This window comes from Mastomys coucha, unplaced genomic scaffold, assembly GCF_008632895.1.
Source record: "Mastomys coucha isolate ucsf_1 unplaced genomic scaffold, UCSF_Mcou_1 pScaffold16, whole genome shotgun sequence".
Classification (NCBI taxonomy): Eukaryota; Metazoa; Chordata; class Mammalia; order Rodentia; family Muridae; genus Mastomys; species Mastomys coucha.
Window position 1 is genome coordinate 35842 of NW_022196898.1, and position 21993 is coordinate 57834.

The window sequence follows — 21993 nt, forward strand, 5'->3', positions numbered from 1 at the left end:
GAAGTTTTCTTCTATAATTTTGTTGAAGATATTTACTGGCCCTTTAAGTTGGAGGTCTTCACTCTCAGAATTCTGTACCTATTATCCTTAGATTTGGTCTTCTCATTGTGTCCTGCATTTCTTGGATGTTTTGGGTTAGGGTCTTTTTGCTTTTTGCTTTTTCTTTGACTGTTCTCTCAATGTTGTCTATGTTATCTTTTGCCCATGAGATTTCTCTTCTATCTCTTGTATTCTGTTAGTGATGCTGGCATCTATGTTTCCCTGACTTCTTACCTAAGATTTCTAATTCCAGAGTTGTCTTGTTTTGTGATTTCTTTATTGTTTCAACTTCCATTTTTAGGTCCTGGATGGTTTTACTCAATTCCTTCACCTGTTTGTTTGTGTTTTCCTGCAATTCCTTAAGGGATTTTTGAGTTTGCTCTTTAAGTGCTTCTACTTGTTTACTTGTGATCTCCTGTAATTCTTTATGGGATTTTTTGTTTTGTTTTGTTTCCTCTTTAAGGGCTTGTACCTCTTTACCTGTATTCTCCTGTATTTCTATAAGGGAGTTATTCATGTTCTTCTTAAGATCATCTATCAGCATTGTGAGATATGATTTTAGATCCAATTCTTGCTTTTCTGGTGTTTTGGGATATCCAGGTCTTGCTGCAGTGGGAGTACTAGGTTCTGATGAAGCCAAGTAGTCTTGGTTTCTGTTGGTAGGATTCTTGCATTTGCCTTTCGCCATCTCTTGCTTTTTGGTGTTAGATGTTCTTAGTGTCTCTGACTATAGCTTGTCCTGTCCCTGCCACCCTGCAAGTCCCCTGTGACTCGTGGGGCCTGTGCCTCCCGGCTGGCTGCTCCAATCTTAGATACTCACCTGAGAGAAAATGGCGGCTCTCAACAGAGTCTCTGGGTTAAATTGCTCCCTGGAGGTAGGCCCTCCACTTGCAGGGAAGGGGCAGAGAAGGATGCTGATCCAGCTCTGTCACTCTGAAGCTGAGAGGATCCTGTCCCTGCCACCCTGCAGCTCCCCTGGTACTCGTGGGGCCCGTGCCTCCCAGCTGGCTGCTCCAGTCTTAGAAACTCACCAGGGAGAAAATGGCAGCTCTCACCCAAGTCTCTGGGTTAAGGCCCAGATATATTGTTAACTCATGTATTTCTTCGTACAGATTTCAGGAAATATACTGGAAGACTAGTCATATCTGAAGTTTAGTGAATTTATGATCTGAGAATGTTTGTCTAAGGATGACATTTTTCTGTTTCATTTAACAGGGGACAATGAAACAACTTCAACCTATAACTTTCCACAATGGAAACTTCTTCATGATTGAAGAAGGAACCAGTCATACTTTTTTTTTTTTTCGGTTTTTCGAGACAGGGATTCTCTGTATAGCTCTGGCTGTCCCAGAACTTGGTCTGTAGACCAGGCTGGCCTTGAACTCAGAAGTCTGCCTGCCTCTGCTTCCACCTCCCAAGTGTTGGGATTATAGGCGTGCGCCACCACCGCCTGGTGGAACCAGTCATTCTAATTCAAAGTTCCCTTCTACCTCCTACATTCTAATTCAAAGTTCCCTTCTACCTCCTACTTAACCATAACAGAAGAGATTAGAACAAGAAACAACTTCCTTGTTATATTTAACCATGTTAATTGTTACAAATAGTTTCTCTCATTGTATATAAGTTGTATATTACAAATTGTAATCTAACATAATACATGATATTAAATTATATTATTGCTTAGACTCCAATGTGCCTCATTTATGATTCTGTATATTCTTTGGAAAATGGCATTTTTATTATTCTCCTCTACCTCTGTTACTCAGGCACCTGTATTCATGAAACAGATCCACTAGAATCACTTTATTAATTTTTACTTCCAAACTACAATCAAAATGGCATTCTAAGTACTGCTCAATAAATGAAATTTGGGGATTTATCTGACCAGATTCTTCCAGATTCTCACCATAAAACTGTCCCCATGGCTAAGAATCAACTTCTTAAGGAAGGAGTACAGCAAAAGCATGTAACTTCAAGGATAAAAGTAATTAAGATCCCAGAGGCTAGAGTAAGCAAATTAGTGACCATACCTGTGCACTGAACAGAAACCAAGAGATATGCTGCTTTTGAATATTCCTATTCTGACAATGTGGTAAGATAGACAATGCACAGTGTATTCCATATGGACATAAATTCAACAAGAGCATAAAGGGGAAGTTATTTTGGTGAGGTCTCTAGAAGACAGAAAGAGCAATGCCTTATAAAAATATCCAAACTTGAAGGGAAAAAAATGTTGGTTTCTTAAGTGTGCTGGTGAACCTAGATAGTAGGAAAAATAAATTACAAGTCTTCAATTTTCCCTTTGGGTTCTTTTTCAACAAATAGTGTAAAGGTATCACTCTTGGCTTTGTGTGTGTCACAGCAGTGTTGTTTTGTACTCCTAGTTGCGATGGCAAAAAAGAGTTTGATGCATGCTGGATATTTTTAACAAGGAGACAAGTTGTACTATTATACAAACACTATGAGAAAAACAAGGACATTTAGGATTGGAAGAGAAGTGAGAATTTTTAGCAAGGAGACAAGTTGTTCTATTGTACAAAGATTATGAGAAGAACAAGGACATTTAGGACTAGAAGAGAAGTGACAACTTCTATACTTGGGATGTGAGTTCATAAACAAAGAATATATGCAAGGAAAGATATTACAGGTCTCTAGATCCTGAACCTGAATGGATTAATGAATATTCTCAGTATTGCACAAGGTCATACAAGATAGCAGATGTGGCTGTTTTGTTCTAGTGTTCATATTTTAACAAAAGGTGAAAACATACAGATAGAGCCTTTTTTTTGCTAAATGAGGAAAATAATTTGTAGAAACTAAACCAGAAATAGAGATTATTAAAATAATATTAAAGAAACTCTTAAATATTAAAATTGTTGTGAGTAAAAAGGTAATCACAAATGAATAGAAAATGTTATGTAAAACATTATATCAGCAAAAATGTAGGAGCTGTACAAAGAACATCACAGAAATTCTACATCTGGAGACTACAATAGCTTAATGAGTAACTGGCTAGAGGCACTCAATGAAAGACTTGCATAAGCAGAGAAATCAGTAAACTAGAAGCAGGTCATTTGAAATTATCAAGCTTCTGAGGCAAAAGGATAGTGAAAAAGAAAATTAAAAATCGCCTCAGGGATTTCCAAGTCTTCATCAACTAGACCCAGGAGGACTCTTGGAAACCTCTAGGGAAACAGAGAGAAAAGCCCAACGAGATCATCAGAAGAAATGACATCAAAATACTTACCAACATCCAGACTGCAAGTAGCTATTCAAAATACTAAACTCCAAGGGACAAAACCCAAAGAACTGAGCCATGACATACAAGGAAATTGTCAGAAGTCACATATGGTACTTTTGAAACATCACAAGTAATGTGACCTGTGTTGATAAAAGTCTTTATTGTACATCAGAAACATCAGAAGTAATGCGACCTGTGTTGATAAAGAAAAGTTTTTATTGTACATCAGAAAGTGTACAGGCACAAATTCTACAAGTTAAAATTAATGTACATATACATATATATATACATATACATACACATGTATACATATGTGTATATACATTGATACACACATACAATATATATATAGTGGCTTAGGAAGTAAAGACAAGCATCTAAAATCCTAATGACCTGAGTGTAACAATGGGCAAATTACATGGACAAATTATAGAACTGATCTACTTATGTTTTGTGTTCTACCTAGGCCAGCTCCCTGCTGGGGACTGAGTGAGGCTCTCTCTCCCTGGTGCTGATGGCCTGCGGGTGGGGCACACATTAGTCAAAAAGGAGGCAATGTATAAATGCGATATTTTATTGTAGAAAGGAGAAAATAGGTCGGTCAAGTAGAAGGAAAGGAGAGGAAGAAGAGAAGTGGAGAGAAGGAGAGAGACAGAGAAGAGGAAAGCAAGAGAGCAAGAAGGCAAGAGAAGGGAACACAGCAGGAAAGAGGAAGAAAGCAAGAGAGGAAAGAGGGCAAGATCAAGAGAGGAACAAAGAGCAAGAGAGAGAGGAGGGGGCAAACCGCCCTTTATATTGCATGGGGCGTGACTTGTCTGGCTTGTGGTCAGATGACTGGGGATAGGGTCCAGCTAGAATGCTGGGAGCTTGGGGCATTGTCTGCCTGATACAGCACACACCTCCTGCTAGGGCAGCTGTGAGGGGTTGTGACTGAAATAGGAGCCAAAGACTCAGGAGCTCCTTCTGCCCCCTGCAAGCAGGAAACTGCCCACTGAAGCTCTAGGGCTCAAAGCCAAATACTAGACTGAACCTAAGTTGTCTGATCAGATCACTGCCCCGCACTGTCCCACAGATGTCTTCCTTCTTCATATCTGAATAGTATTCTGTGTAAATAAACTATATTTTCTGTATCCATTCCTCTGTTGTGTGACATCTGGGCTGTGTCCAGCATCTGGGTATTAGAAACAAGTCCACTATGAACATAGTGGAACTCATGCCCCTGTGACATGGTAGGGTATTTTGGGGTATATGCCCAAGAGTTGTATAGCTGGGTCATCAGGTAGATCTATTTCCAATTTCCAGTGGCATCTCCAGATTGATTTCCAGAGTGGTTGTACCAGTTTGCAATCCCACCACAATGGAGAAGTGTTCTTCTTTCTCCACATCCTCACCAACATGTATTTTCACCTGAAGTTTTGATCTTAGCCATTCTGAGTGGTATAAGGTGGAATCTTAGGGTCATTTTGATTTGCATTTTCCTGATAAGTAAGGACTTTAGAACTTTCTTTGGGTGCTTCTCAGACATTTGAGATTGCTGTATTGAAAAATCTTTCTTTAGTTCTATACCCCATTTTTGGATTGGGTTATTTGGTTTTTTGTTGGTTATCTTCTTGAGTTATTTATATATTTTGGATATTATTGGTGTTAGTGAAGAATTTTTCCTAATCTTAGGTTGCTGATTTGTCCTAATGACTATGTGTTGCGGGAATTAATAAAAAAGTGAATCTACCCTGCAAACTCCCTTTCCTGCATGTTCCTGTGCCAGTACTGTCCGTCCTCAACACTAAGTGCCAGTGGGTTCTTGTTATTTTCTCCCAGCAAGCTTCAACATCTCACTCACATGCACTCTTTACACCCCCCGCCCCATGATCCTTCATCTAGATAGTGCCTAGGTCCCGGTAGGTGAAGCATGACTCTTAAGCCCTTAATATCCAATCAGATAGAGAAACAGGCTGACACTCAGAGACCCATCATAAAAAACAACAGGAAGTAATAGAGAGGAACATGCACACATACAGAGAAACACACACAGAATAATAGATAAAGAATGAAACAGAGATACATATTTAAAAACAAAGACCAAATATACACATATGTATTCATAGACAATATAGCAAGAAGTACACAAACATTAAAGATTTAAAAAATAAAAAACAAACCAGAACATACACACTTATTTTTTGGAGGGTATGGCTTTAAATATTTTATAATTTATTTTTCATTCTTTTCAAATAATAAATTTCAGGTTTAGATTTTTATTATTTTATTTACATATCATATGATATCTCCTTTCCCAATTTGTTTTCCCTTCAAAAAAGAAAGAAAGAAAGAAAGAAAGAAAGAAAGAAAGAAAGAAAGAAAATGAAAAAAAACCCTGTTACCTCCCTCCTCCCCCTGCTCAAGAGCCCACCCTCTCCCACTTCCTGGCCCTGGGGCCCCTTCCTACACTGGGGCATAGGACCTTCACAGGACCAAGGGCCTCTCCTCCCATTGAAGACTGATTAGGCCATCTTCTGCTATACATATGATGCTAGAGCCATGAATCCCACCATGTGTACTCCTTGGTTGGTGGTTTAGTCCCTGGTAGCTCCAAGGGTACTAGTTAGTTCATATTGATATCTGTCCTAAGGGACAGCAAACCCTTCAGCTCCATGGGTCCTTTCTCTAACTCCTTCATTGGGGACCCTGTCCTCAGTCCAATGGATGGTTTTGAGCCTCTACTTCGAACATACACACTTATACCCCCACACAAAGAATGTAAACAAGGAATGGAAGAAGAGAGGAATCATATACCATATAAAGGAAGTGAAATAAAATTTTAATGAAGAAAAACAAAGAAAGGAAGTAAGGAAGGAAGAGAGGATGCAAAGAAAGATTAAAGAAAGAAAGGACAAAAGAAAGAAGATAGAAAGGAGGTAGGATCTTGTTGCCTCTAAGATTGGCATCCTTTTTTTATTAGATTTTTTTTTTGCTTTTGAAATTTTTTTATTAGATATTTTCTTTATTTACATGTCATATCATTTCTCCTTTCCCAGTTTCCATACATTTCATATGTTTCTTTCCTGGTTTCCCCTCCAAAAACTCCCTTTCCCCTCCCCCTAACCATGCTCACCAATCCAACCACTCCCTCTACCTGGCTCTGGAATTCCCCTATACTGGGGCATAGAGCTTTCCCAAGACCAAGGGCCTCTCCACTCACTGATGACCAACAACGTTGCCCTCTGCTACATATGCAAATGGAGCCATGAGTCTCACCATGTTCTTTCATTGGTTGGTGGTTTTGTCCCTGGGAGCTTTGGGGGTACTGGTTAGTCATATTTTTGTTCCTCCTATGGGGCTACAAACCCCTTCTGTTCCTTGAGTACTTTGTGTAACTCCTTCATTGGGGACCCTGTGCTCAGTCCAATGGTTGGCTGTGAGCATCCACTTCTGTATTTCTCAGGCACTGGCAGAGACTCTCAGGAGGCAGCTATATCAAGCTCCTGTCAACAAGCCCTTGTTGGCATCCACAATATTGTCTGGGTTTGGTGGTTGTATATGAGATGGATCTCCAGGTGAGGCAGTTTCTGGATGGTCATTTCTTCAGTCTTTGCTCCACACTTTGTCTCTGTAGCTCCTTCCATGGGTGTCTCGTTCCCCCTTCTAAGAAGGATCAAAGTATCCACACTTTGCTCTTCCTTCTTCTTGAGTTTCATGTGCTTTGTGAATTGAATCCTGGGTATTCTGAGTTGCTGGGCTAGTTTCCACTTATCAGTGAGTGCATATCATGTGTGTTCTTTATATCTATGGTCACTTGGTCTTTGACAAAGGAGATCACATGAAGTCATGGCTCCTACTGAAGGTTCTATCAATTTTTCAGTAAACATGCATTGTTCCCAACTCTGTTCTAAATACTTATGCTAATATTTATATATAATGTAGCTCTTACCCATACATCAAAGGTTTGTCTGACAATGAATAGAGACTAATACAGAAAAACACAGCTACTCAAAATATAGAGAACAAACCATCCTGTGGCTCCAAGCCCCACAGTGTACATATTATATAATAACTCCTGACACATGGTCTCAAAACACTGGTTAAAAGAGTGAGAAAGATTATACATCAGAGGAACAGGAAATATGCTTTAAGACTGGGCCTCCTAGAAATGTGGGGGAGTATTCACTTTTGATAGACCAACAATATAATATGCTTGTAAAAAAATTTCTGAATAAAATATCGTCCACATTAGTAACACTAACTGGGAAGGGGTAAATTTTGTAAAAATAAACATCAAAGAAAGAGTACATATACTTCTAAGGATAATGGACTTATCAAGTATTTTGAACTTATTTACAGACTCATTTTTATGTATATAATAACATTAAATGAAAATGGGCCATGTATTTCAGCAGAAGTGGGAGATTTACAGGAAACAAACTTAGAGCAAGGGAAAGGAAGGAGTGAAATGATATAATATTTAATTTTGATTATGAAATAAAAATTATCATTTTGTGACACTGAAGGTATGGCTGTATAACTGTTTCACAGCCATGGGGACCTGCATTTGGGTACCAATATTTCATGAGATAAGAAACAAGCAGATTATGAGATCCTACTTGGTATATGTAGCAAAGAAATACATGAAGGAGTCACATACTCTATACAGAGTATAGATAGTTGATATATAATTGAACAAATTCCCTAAATTATGTACAGGCAGATGCTTCACTATTCATATCCATTTTCATAGCCACCCTTTTACTCACATCACTCAGTTTTCTATTGTCTTCTAATGTCATAGTGAAGCTCTTCCCATTCTTAGTTTTCTTGAGTTTTTAGAAGAACCATTGTTAAATTTCTCTCATCAGCAATATGATCCCTTCATGAGAATATATACATTATATTTGTCTGGAACAAATGGAATGTTCTCCCTATAATCAAGATTAGTCTTAATATCAGAATATAGAGATCTCAAGTTGGACCTGAGGCATATTGTTTTGGTTTTAGTGTGTTTTCTACTGTGTTCCTCTACCAAGCAAGAAAATGACAATATATATTGATATTTTATGCCAAATTGAAATGGGAACTGAGATGGTAGTTGAAGGAAGGTGGAGGACTCACTTTGCTGCTGGCTTCTAGCTGAGTCTCAGGGCTTTAAGATGAATTGTCCCTGTACATTTGAGTTTAAGTCTTTCACAAACAATCCAGGTAAAGCAGGGAATGCGGTGAATATTTTTGAGTTCAATCTATTGCAGTTATTTTGAAGGTTGGCCATTATAATGTCATGTGGATTCTCGCAGCCTATCAGAAGATAATAAGACTATGTATTGAAACTAAATACAAGTGTGAGCAACCCTTCCAATGGGATTTATCATGCAGTGCTCCAATTTATATCTCATTCTCCTTCAGGAAAATGTAAGCTGTACACCCTAAGCATTAGGTAACTTACAGAGATATTATAATAAATAAGTGTAAGATAAGAACTCTAAAATTGAGGAGAAAAATTTCTAATTATCACTTTATTTAGACTCATCTGACAACTTTGTATGGCAGACTTTTTCTGTGTTCTGCTCTGACAGTATTAAGACTTGCCTGTTTGAGTTTAATATCAATAAGATTTTTACTTCATAAGAAGCTTATGTTACTTGTCTAGCTTTGTATTAATCAATATAAATAATCCTGCATATATGCATATGTGTGCATATGCATATATGTTATATATGTATATAACATGTATGTATATGTTATACATATTTAATATATACAATATATGTAATATATATGGTTTGGAGGCTAGCACTCTATATGTAATACTATTAGTCATGTCAATCCCTTCTCTATCAATTTTTTTCCTCACAATGATGGCCACACTTAAAGAGTCCATTTCCATTCACAGTATGAGGACAGGGTTTCTTGGAATCAGTGAAGTGGAATGGTTTCTGCTTCCCCCCATTGTTGTTCTCCTTGACAATGTTCACACTGATGCTGTATGCTGTAGAAAACACATGAGCCCTTCTGGACACAACAGATTTTTAATACTCTAGTTGGGGCCATGGACCTTGGAGAATGTGGCTAACTATGAGGTTGGATGAAGTGGTATGCAGTAGACAACTTTTCTCTGCCCTTCAGATAATTTAAAATATGAGGGTTAAGAAGAGTCACCAGGGAAAAGTGTATAATCACAAAACTGGATGAGATAAAACATGTTTCTCCACAGAGGTCTATGAACAACACCAGTGGAAGTCAACTCTCTCCTATCCGCTATACTTAGTGAGGACACCAAAGCACATTCAAAGAACAGTTCAGTGTCTTTAATGAAACTGCAGCCTCAAGACAATTTTATTGCTTGTGTGTGTGAAGATTTCTCAGGAGCAGTAAGAAAAATTCCTTTCTTGCAACACCCTTTTTAGACTGTTCCAATTAACAGTGACTCTAGGCCAGAACTACAAATACAAAATTGTAATTAAATCCAGGTGGTTGATGTGCTGTCCCCTGTTTTAAGTTATTGCTGCTCTAATGAAATATTAGTGCATATGTGCTGTGTTGTGGATATGGTTTTCTAGGAAGTGTGAAAACTTGACTTTGTCCTTTTCTGATGAATCATCAATATGATTAAAGTCTTGATTTGCCTTTGCTTCTGACACAGATAAAATGTCAGTACTACAATCAGAGCAAGATTTACAGCAACATTGAGATAAAAGGACTCCAGATCCTTCCAAATGATCCATTTGGAAAAAATCTAGTCATGAGGGATACTTGTCTATCACCTGTGGGTTGAAATTCACATTCAGAATGATGGTGTTAAAATAAAAAGAGCATTAAGTTCTTGGGATTTCTGAAACATCCTTACATACAAAGTTCTTCCAAATGTTAGACTTAAAATACTATGAAGTTGATACATTGCACTCAATGAATTTATTTTGGAATGTACTATTCCATATTTGTCTTTTTACTGACTGAGTACTGCTATTATGTCCACCTTATGAAAAGTGAAAAAAAAAACCACATGACTTTGGCACATGCCTGTATTTTCAGCACTCATTTGATTGAAACTGTAGGGATTGAGAGTTCCTTACCTGCCTGGATTCAATAGCAATACTGTTGCATAAAGGAAAATGAAGTCAAACATGTGAGATGAGTTTGTGCTGGTTATTATCTAGTGTATTAAAATCATGAAAATAAGTATTGAAAAAATATAAATAGACCAGTTTCAGTTTCCTTCAAATAATCAAAATATCCCCACAGATTATTTTCATGATACATGAGAAAATTTTGTATAACAATGTTCTCTGATCTGTAAAAGACACTGTTACTGTCACTTGTCTGAGATCACTTTATGCATCAGAACTTCAACTTATTTTACCTTATTACTTTATTTAGACTCATCAGAGCAGTTTGTATGGCAGACTTTGCTGTGTTCTACATTGACAGTATTAAGACATGCCTGTTTTAATCTTAATATCAATAAAATTTTTGCATCATAAGAAACTTTATTTGTCTTACTTTATATTTATCAATTTAAATATTTCCAAATATATATTTTTTCATATGGTTTGGAAGCTAGCACTCTATCAAGCATTTCTCTGTCCAATTTTTTCCTCTCATGATGATGGTCACATTTATAGAGAGTCTAGTTTCTATTCACATAAGGAGGATGGGGTTTTTTTGGAATCAGTAAAGTGGAATGGCCTCTGCTTGCTTCTATTCCTGTACTCCTTGACAATGGTCAGGTTGATGCTGTATGTTGTAGGAAACCCATGAGCCCTACTGGACACACAACAGTTTTCAGTATGCTAGCTGTGGGCATGGACATGGGAGAATGTGGCAGGATGAAGCTGTATGCAATAGACAACCTTTCTCATTAATTCCTATAACTACATATTTCATGGATACTTGGAGTGACTATTAATCAAATAGCAAAAACATAACAAAACAAAACAATTACAGTCAAAGTCCTCTGCTCCAACCTACTACTGTCACCTCCACTGTTCCAGTTTTTAAATCCTGAGTCAAAAGCACCAAAATAAATTGTATATTTTTTAAAGTTGCCAAATTTCTTATTGCTTGTAAGAAATCTTCACACACATATAATAGAAAAAAAGTCTTGTGATGACAGTTTTCTTTTAGACACTGAAGAGTTCTTTGAAGATGTTTTCATTTTACTTTTACACTTGTTTCTGTTTGTAACTGTTTTCCTCCAATATATAACTTGGTACCATATTGAGCTTGATACCTGAGCATGTCAGAATAGGGAATTTGATCCTCTGAAAACGGAATTATGGATGCCTTTGAGCTATCACCTGGATGTTGGGAAAAATGAAAAATTTCATTTGCTATTAGGATTTCCTGTAATGATTACTAAATATTTTTCCAGTTATTTTCTTCAGAAACAATATATCCAGAATTCTGTTTTGTTTTTCTTTTTAGGAAAATTATGTTTCTCAAGTGGAAAACACAGAAGTTTCTGATGATTATTTTGTCAGACCATGGACTCTTTCACAATGAGATGTTATCATGTGCAAGGCTATAATAAAGTTACTAATTATGAATTTAAAAATGAAATACCATTTAGTTATTTTATTTTCATGCTTATTTATATTTAAGATTAAATAATAAAAACATGAGATTTCAGGGTTAGACCTCTGAACTCAGCTAGTCCTTCCTTAGATTTCCCTGTTACATACCTTCGAGTGCTCTTGGAGCTTCCTCATGGCCAGGACAGAACCACAGTTGGTAATCTTCACTGTTCTGAGAGCCAAAAAGTACCACCCATCACAAATAATCTGACAGTAGAGTTTTGAGAAATCTAGTATTTTCTGTATTTACTATTTCCATTGCTCTAACAGGGCAATTATTAGGACTAAAATTAATAGCATGTCTTCTGACCACAGGTTTTGAGTTATCAGGACTGATTTCAGAAGAAAACCCTGAGGATACTTGCCTTTCCTTTCTGAGGGAACCCTGGTCTGTTGATCCTCAGCAGAATAAGAGATTGCATTCAGCCATCAACACTAACCAAGACCAATATTTCAGTGGAATACTGAAAGTTGATTTAACATGAACACATAATATAGTACACAGAGAGTCATATACTCACAGTGATTATTATGACATGATAAAGAACATTTGAAATATATGGTTACTTACACAACAGTGAGAAAAATAGACAAAAACAGAAAGGCTTCGAGGGTGCTTAGGAGTGTACATAATCATTAGCTTTCATTCAGAGACAGCCAGTCTGTGGAGAAGATGGAGATGCATCTAACCTGGAAAATAGGCCAGATACTGGAAAGAAGTTCTATAACAATTATTACGTACATAGTTATGGATCCATTTGAAACAATCACACAAATAGAACATTTTGTTGAAATAGTTAAAAACCTCTAGGAGTGACCAAAATGAAAACAAACTCTAATTGGAGTTATCATTAATTGTACTTTCTTGTTGATTAATGAGTAAAGTCGAGAATTATCCCATAGAGTTCTTAAGTATTACACTAGATGACAAAAGTCCATTCAAGCAGATACTCAAACTTCCACCCACTCAAACACACAAGAAGAGGAAAGAGCGAGACAGACAGAGAAAGAAAGAGTGATAGAGACAGGTAAACAGACTGACACTCAGAGTCATCATACAAACTCATAAGAAGTGATAGATGTGGAAATACACACATACAGAGAAACACACACAGAATGAGAGGTAGATAGATAGATAGATAAATAGATAAATAGATAGATAGATAGATAGATAGAATTATACAGAGATGTACATTTAAAAACAGAAAGACCAAATATACAGGTATGTATGCCAAGAGAAAGAATATATCAAGAAATACACAAACATATTTACTAAAGATTAAAAAGCAACAAAAACACACCAGAACATGCACACTTACACCTCCACACACAGAGAATGAAAACAAGAAAGAATGGGAGTAGAGAGGAATCATATACCATAAAGGAAGTGCAATAAAATTTTAATGAAGAAAAAGAAAGAAAGAAAGACAGAGGGAGAAAGGAAGAAAGGAAGGAAGAAAGGAAAGAAAGAAGAAATAAAGAAAAGATCTTGTTGTTTCTAAGGCATCCTTTAATCAGTTGTGTGCATATGATCAAGTAATCTCAGTTTATTACCATGAATCTTTATTGTCTAGCGATAGTAAATATATACCTCAATACCATTGGTCTGTGAGTTTCATTTCTATGAAAATGTAGTTAAGAAATTCAAGAAACAAGTTCCTCTCAAGATTATTATTATATCTTGGATGCCTTTAGTCCAAAAGGAGAAGATTGTAAAATATGATTTGTAAATTTATCATGATTAAATTTCACCTGTGTTATTTATATGCATACATGTTTGCACATATGTGAATCTCAAAAACAAAATTCAATTTTAAATCATAGTAATCTGAAAGTAACTTACAGGCATTCTTATTATTGGTAGTAACTTTTCAGTTATATCATTCACTGTATTGATGTCTGTTGCTGTTACACATAAAGGCTATGAAAATACAGGAAGAATGGTATAAAATAACTTTGAAGTTAATGATTATAAAATGAGTTATCTCTAATCATTACTTATAATGTACAGTCTTTAATGACAACTCTAATATAGAACAAACATCTTGTTTTCTTCCCTTGAGATAAGTCTGAAAGACTACCAGTCTAATATATTTATCACAAATTTAACTACATGGGTATTTGCTATTCAAACATAACTGTAACAGGTTACATATGATAAAGGAAGACTGAGTAGCCATGGTTACAAGAGATCAACATCTTGATAGTGAGAAAGAATAGGTTTTTAATAATTGTTCAATATACATAAAAATATGTTGAATGTAAAAAAATAATATATACCTTCAGATAAAAATTAAAAACCATGTAGATATTGAAATCACATATTAATAAACTGAATGTGAAACAGTGAGTTGTTGCTATCACTAACTAGGTATGAATTTCAAAAGAGATTACACAAAGTCATGTAGCAAAATGCTGCCCTCCAGCCATGGCATAGGCATTGACTCCTGAGGACAGTGCAGTTAATTGTTATCCATACAATATTAAATCAAAAGTCAACAGTTTATATATTTGCATTTGAATGCAAGAGTAGGACAAGACATGAGCAAATTAGGGAGAAGTTTGGGAATATCTTGTGATTCATGCAGGTGATTTGGCAATTGATTTCTATACTTAAATGATATCAAATAAAGATGATTTTAAAATCATGTGCTTCTATGTATTTTAATATATGAACGGGGTCTGAAGAATCTACATTCAATCCTAAGAATAAGAAAAAAGGGGAAATTGGGAGGAAAAGAAATACTTAAGAATGGCTAAAAAATTTTCCTAATTCATCAATAGGAAAAAATACAGGTTTATCTTATGTGTAATGAAATACATGGATGATTCAAAGAACTCTCAAACCTAAAAGGCCAAACTGTAAACATAAAATCAAAGAAAACCACCACTGAATTGACAAATATATGAAGGATAATTGCTGAATACTCACTAGAGAACATGGAGAAAGAAAAGTGATCGAGGGAGGGAGGGACCTAGAAGGGAAAGTGGATGGGGAGGAGAGGGGATTTGGGGGGAAAGGTGAACCTGATCTGTTATTGGATGAGGAAAAAGAACCAAAGCCCTGAAGGCCAGCAGAAAGAATGGAAACAGGCAACCTCAGGAAATAGGAGGTTGAGGGGCCCTCCAGAATGCACCAGAGACCTGGGAGGTGAGAGAACATCAGTACTCAAATGGAGGAACCTTAGATGAAACACCCGGGGGAGGGAACTTATAAAGCCAACCTCCAGCAGGAAGACAGGACATCAAGAGAGGAATGGGGTTGCCACCCCACAGTCACATCTCTGACTCATAATTGTTCCTGTCTGAAAGAATCACAGGGATGGAAATGGTGAGTAGCTTGAGAAAAACAAAATCCACAGACAGGCCCAAAGTGGGATCCAGCTCAAGGAGTGGTTCCCAAGGCCTGACACTATTATTGAGGCTATGGGGTGCTCACAAAAAGGGACCTATCATGACTGTCCTCCAAAAAGTCCAACAAGCAGCTAAAAGAGTCAGATGCAGATATTTGTACCCAACCAATGGACAGAAGCAGCTGATCCCTGTTGTTGAATTAGGGAAGGCTGAAAGAAGTTGAGGAGAAGGGTGATCCTGTATTAATTCCAGCAGTCTAAATTACTTTGGACACCTGAGATGTCTCAAACACTAGACCACCAAACAGGCAACATACACCAGCTGATATAAGGTCCCCAACACACAGAGTAGAGGACTTCTGGGTTCATTCAGAGATGATGCACATAACTCTCCCCCAGGGAGTTTAGAGGTCAGATAGGGTTGGGGGTGGAGGCATCCACTTGGAGACAAGGGGTGGGGAGGAGGTATGGGATGTGGTATGGGATGTGGAACAGTTGGTGGGTAGAGGGGGGGAATATAATACGGAGTGTAAAAATAAAGTAATAAATAAAGATCTTTTCTGTTCTGAAAAGATCACTTCAAGGACAAAAGGGAAATAAACATATCATCACATGAAGAAAAGCTTAAAAATATCTATTACCAGTCTTCTGAACTACATGAAGGTTTGCCAATAATTATGGCAGGATAAAATATTAAAGCAATAGAGTCATGGGTAAAATCTAGTAAAAATGTTTAAAGGAATTGGATCTAAGTCACAATAGTGTTGAAAGATATCAAAGAGGTCACTAATATATAATACTGAACACTTGTCATAACTGAAATCAAGGAGCAGAGGCAAGAGAGCATTTCGCTACAGGACTATCTGCTCTTCTGCTCTCCTCTGTCATGAGAGCACATCTGTTTCAGCCAAGCTAGTGAGTGTTCTCCTAATTTATGTCACTAGTTAGAAATTACTTTTATACTACACATTTCTCTTTAATTGTTTTGTATAACCTAGAAAGTATGAAGATCAAATTGTAAGGTGATCATTATACATACCTGAGTAAGTGTGGCATAATTTCAACAGTGACATGTTAGGTACAATTTATACCCGTTAGCACTTATAAAAGTCAGAGAGGCTGGGCAGTGTTGGCACATACCTTTAATCCCAGGACTTGGGAGGCAGAGGCAGGTGGATTTCTGAGTTTGAGGCCAACCTGGTCTATAGAGTGAGTTCCAGGACAGCCAGGGCTACACAGAGAAACACTAAATAAATAAATAAATAAATAAATAAATAAATAAATAAATAAATAAATGTCAGAGAGATGGTGATCCTCTGAGCTACATTCCATTCTGCTTTACAGTAGGGATGGTATTCAATGCTCTGCATGCTACATAACAGTTAAAATTTTTGATCTGCACAAAACCCAATAGTGAAAAATGGAACAATAATATAAGTATTAGAAAAATACAGTGATTTCATAGCTATGTGTGTAACTCAATGATAAAACTACTACGTAGTATGTGTGAAGTTTTCCTAAGCACTGTACATACAATATGACCACACAGACACACACATAGACACACACACACAGAGACACACACACACACACACACCAATGGTAAGCTAATAAAAATGATTTCTAGACAGAAGTTACATGAAAAGATAACCCTATGCCTAGTACATTCAAATAAATGCGAGAATTAAAAAACCATGATTACATTGATTTTCTTCTAAAGCAGATATGAGGATGCACAGAGACATAATTAAAGAGCAGAGGACAGAGGTAAAGAGATACAATGTTATGAAACGTATGGATATGGAAAGCAAATTAATTCTTGATAATATTTTGCTCTGTTTAAAATTTGTTTATGGTTATCTTATAAAATAGCAATTATTTTTGATGAGACAGAAATATTTTAAAAATAGTTGTTCAACACATAAGTTAATATATGAGTAATAAGATCTAAGAGGGAAAAGCAGTATAATTCTAATAATACTTGGCATGGAAATGTATGCTGTTGCAACTACATTACATAATTTTCAGTCATTTAAGAAAAAATATTTCCTCTTTGGTGTTGCTTTAGAATGTGGATCAATCTTGCTTCATATTGTTTTCTTTATCTCACATATAAAAGGCACATGTGTGCATGCCATAGACATATAGCTTTTGTATATATGTAAATTCTTACTATCTCTTGCTTCCACCCTCTTCTTATGTGTCCATCTTCCATTTACTCTACAAACTGCCTGTCTCTCCACTAGTCATGAACCTGAAATATCAGTTTTGGTTTTGTATTTACAGACATTGTCACAGGTTGGGATGTCCTCAGTGAATATCTCCAGTGAGAAATTTTTCTTGATACCCATCTTGGCTTTCATTAATACATATGCTCAAATGCAATAAAAACACAGAATATAGTAAAATTAATTTGCTAGTAGCTAATTTTAATCTAATCACTGTTAACATTTGTATCATCTTAGTGTTGAATACAAAACTATCAGCAATATGCATTATTGGATTAGGAAGTATTTAAAAGTATGTCAGAACCAAAGACATGATCAGGTAATAGCACATTGACCTAGAAAGCACACAGCAGTCATTTTTGTTTGTAAGGTTGTTGTCAACTTTACTACATCTGGAATAAACAATCCAGAAATGGAGCGCACACCTGTGATCCAGATCTTGAAAATGCAAGATACAGGCTTCTTACTTGGACCTTGACATAGAGAGCTTGAGGCACAGTAGCCATAAAAAGCTTAGGTCCAGGCAAGGTAGAACACACTAAACATTAATCCATAGAGACTGAGGGAAGTGGATCTGAGATCAAGGTCAGCCAGGTACAAAGCAAGGTCCCTATGTAGGTGTGATGGTACACACTTTTAATCTGAGCCACACCTTCTGATGAGGCCTCTGTAAAGACATTGGAAGAAGGAAGACTCACTCTTCTTTGCCTGCCTACACTTAACTTCCAGCACATCTGTTAATATCTACTTCTTCAGGATTCCAGTTTATACAGAAAGCCAGGTGAAACAAACTAGCCTCATAGATTGAACAACTACTAGATTTTTTGACATCCCATTCACAACTGTCCGTTGTTGGGTTAGTTGGACTACAGACTGAAAGTCATTACAGTAAATTCCCTTAATATACAGAGACAATCCACAAATCCTGTGTTTCTAGAGAAATTTCTGTGACTTATATACAAAGAAAAGGTGAAAGTCTGCTTGACCTCAAAAGAGGAAGTAGCAGATGGTTTGAATGGACATGTTAGAGTAACATCTAAGGAGTGGAATTTAAAGTAAGTCTGAAGAGTCCTGTTTACTCCAATATAAAGAGGAGACAATGAATGCAGGACTTCCTCAAAATTAAATGGAATATGTGATAGACAGGACAATCTAAAGCAGTATCCAGTGGCCATCTAATCAACAACATATTTGGAGAGAGGCTACCAAATATGTTTTTAAGAAAGAAATGAATTACAAACTGCAATTCCCATATCACTATTGAATTAAAGTATAATCACAAGTAAAATACCTTTTAAGAAAATAGTACCACCGATCTTTCTGTTCTTTCAAGCTGTAGTGATAAACGTGAAAAACAAGTTTAGACTCTTGACAATGCTAAGACTTTTAAGATTATTGCTCATAAAAATTATAAGCCAATGGCCCTCATGAAGGTGTAGCTGCAGATGGTATTCTCCACACAACTGCCTTTCTAAATGACATGTTTTACTGGAACACTTGTGTGACAGGAAGTTGAATATAGTGTGGAAGCTAGTTGGGAATGTCAAAAATTGACTATATTCCAAGAGCTTTGTGACTATGGCTGGGCCAACAATTACTCCTAGCTTTAGTTTTATATGTATAAAGTGATAGTTAAGACAGTGTCCTCTTAGTGTGAAGTCATGTTCATATAGAAAGGTATCATTATTCACACTAAACCACAGGTAAGGTACACAACCTTTGGTTAGTAGACCACAATAAATCCAGGAAAAATACCTTTTAGGAAAAAAATATTATTTCCTAGTGTGAATTCCAGGAGGTCCTAGACACTAATGCTTCATCTGCGTGAGTCATCACATTTACTTTCCTGGTACAAATTAATAGTGAGCACAATACTATTCCACTGTAGAAGGAAATACTTTTGACATGGATCACAGAAGAATTCATAATGGTAACATTTTATAACTGCTAATTATATGTTGAATGACTTAGACCTCATGGATATTTGACACATTCATAGTGCCATCAGAGAAGGAGAAAATTGGAGTTGGCATTCTATAATACAATCAGACTAAACTGGATTCTTATTGCACATATTCTGCTTAATTGGTTTAACCTGTGAATTATAAACCATTAATTTGTCCTACAATTTCTATAGCTATCCTCCTGTGAATATAGCTCCAAACTGTAGGTTTTGTTTATCTTGACTTGATCCACATTATCCATGGCACACAGGTAATTCAGTGGGATGATACATTTTATCTTAAATTTTTTCTTATTCCTAGAAAGAGAATCAAGTATCTCTGTTAGTTTGATTTGCATTGTAGTGGGAATTGCTTCAAGAAATACCCAGTTCCTCTTGCCCCAGAGGGAAGGAGGACTCCTCCATTTTATTCACTAAGACACAACTCAAGCCAGGTAAGATGAAATTCAACAAAGCATGTGTTAAAAGATATTACTAGATATAAGCTTCTCAATGGTCAAAAATAGACATTGTCTGAACATTTTCTTATTGGAGGATGTCTAGAATGCCTATATTATAAATATGTTTATGAATAAATATTATGAATATATAAATATATTAACATATGAATATATTCACAATATAGGCATATATGTTTGCATACATATGTATGTATATATTTGTATATGCAAATATATATGTAATTTTTAGAAAGCCTTATGTTTCATGATTTCTTCTCTTGATTTTTTTTTACATTCTTAGTAGGAGTTTTACTGAGTGCAATGAGGTCTTAAAGGGAGGCAGACACTCGATATCTATTTATACAACTCATGCTAAATGAAAATGTGTCATTTCCTTTCATCCTCAGTTAAAGTTTTGTGAATATCAACATTTTAAATACAACAGTTTAAAATGCCCACATTTATTTTCATAGCACATATTTATTCTACATTAATGTGTGTTTCCTCTTCTTTTCCATTTGAGAAAGCAAGATACATTGGTTAGGATATTTTAACTCTAAACTTATAGCTTACATTTTAATATTTCCAAATTGATACATATATATGTATAATGGCATGTGTTTGACACATTTATGAGATAGAATTTTTAGAATTCCAGATACTATGTATTTTAATATTTTTGCAAGAATATTTTACATGTGAAAAAAGGTATTTCAAAAACAACTTAATGATGAACATCAATATACGCTAAAATAAAATTTTAATATAATACAAAATAAAAACTAAACACATTAATTTGTAAGCTACTTTAAAAATATTACCGATATGTATTTAATTCGTGTTTTGTAGTGTGTGTGCATCCGTGTGTGTGTATCTAGGCATGGACCAACAAATGAATCAAGGGACTTGTACATACAAAAGAGTTATTCTATCATAGCCCCATCCCTATTAGCTGTTGCTGTTTTGAAAATTCAACCTTCGGTATACATTACCTTTTACAAAATTGCACAGAAAACCTTAGAGGTCATTTTTATTATTATGAATAATTTAATTTGACCTATTTTTAGAGATATTTTCTTTATTTACATTTCAAATAGTATCCCCTTTCCTTCTTTCCCCTTTAAGAACCCCATATCCCATTCCCCTTTCTACTACTCATCAACTTACCCACTTCCCCTTCCCTGTCCTGGCATTCCCCTACACTGGGGCATTGAACCGTCACAGGACCAAGTGCCTCTCCTCTCATTGATGTCCCACAAGGCCATTCTCTGCTACATATGCAGGTGGAGCCATGGGTCTCTCCATGTGTATTCTTTGGTTGGTAGTTTAGTCCCTGGAAGCTCTAGGGGATCTAGTTGGTTCATATTGTTGTTCCTCCTAAGGGGCTGCAAACCTCTTCAACTCCTTGGGTTCTTTCTCTAGCTCCTCCAATGGGGACCCTGTGCTCAGTCCAATGGTTGGCTGAGAGCATCCACCTCTGTATCTCTTGGGCACTGGCAAGGCCTCTTAGGACACAGCTATATTAGACTCCTGTCAGCAAGTACTTGTTAAAATTTTGTATTTAATACAAATTTATTAAATGTATTTTAATAATCGTTCTTATATTATCTGACCAAAAAAATTCATTTTCCATTGTCCTTCTTTGTATACTAGGAAGCAACATCAGTTCACTACAATGGTTACTTTTGGAAACATACAAAGCACATCTCATAGAAGTATCCAAGAAGATGATTATTTATCCTAATAGCCGAAACACATAATTCGAAATGTCTTCATATCAAGCATTCTGATCTTATCAAAAGTGTTTGTGAGAAACAATAACCTTAGAAACATTACTTATCTTCTTTCATCATTCCTTTTATATGGAGATTGTCCTTTGAGAAATTCAGATTCATATACAATGTTCTCTGATTGGTTTTTTGTTGCTCTGTCCTTTCCCTCCTATCTTTAGACTGAATCCTTTCCAGACTTGTGACTTCTATTTTTCTTATTATAGACTAAATACGATGTCTGTGTGTCTGTGTGTGTCTGTGTGTTTGAGAGAGAGAGAGAGAGAGAGAGAGAGAGAGAGAGAGAGAGAGAGAGAGAGAGAGATGAGAGACTTTGTGGGGAGCCGCAGCTGCCACCCTATATTGAACACCTGGTCTCCGGCCAGAGCAGAGAGCATTGAG

General features: G+C 36.2%; 1 protein-coding gene across 1 annotated transcript in view; it reads right to left on the reverse strand.

Annotated features, from left to right (window-relative positions):
- Positions 1–8408: 8408 nt before the first annotated feature.
- Positions 8409–21993, reverse strand: part of LOC116094178 (rho GTPase-activating protein 20-like) — an 18419-nt gene continuing 4834 nt past the window's right edge. Inside the window, exons 3-7 of the mRNA XM_031376109.1 lie at positions 18700–18752; positions 17480–17565; positions 13682–13759; positions 11947–12010; positions 8409–8563 (exon numbers count right to left, since the gene is read on the reverse strand). Of these exons, the coding sequence (XP_031231969.1) occupies positions 8409–8563; positions 11947–12010; positions 13682–13759; positions 17480–17565; positions 18700–18752 (436 nt within the window). The remainder of the gene's footprint in view (positions 8564–11946; positions 12011–13681; positions 13760–17479; positions 17566–18699; positions 18753–21993) is intronic.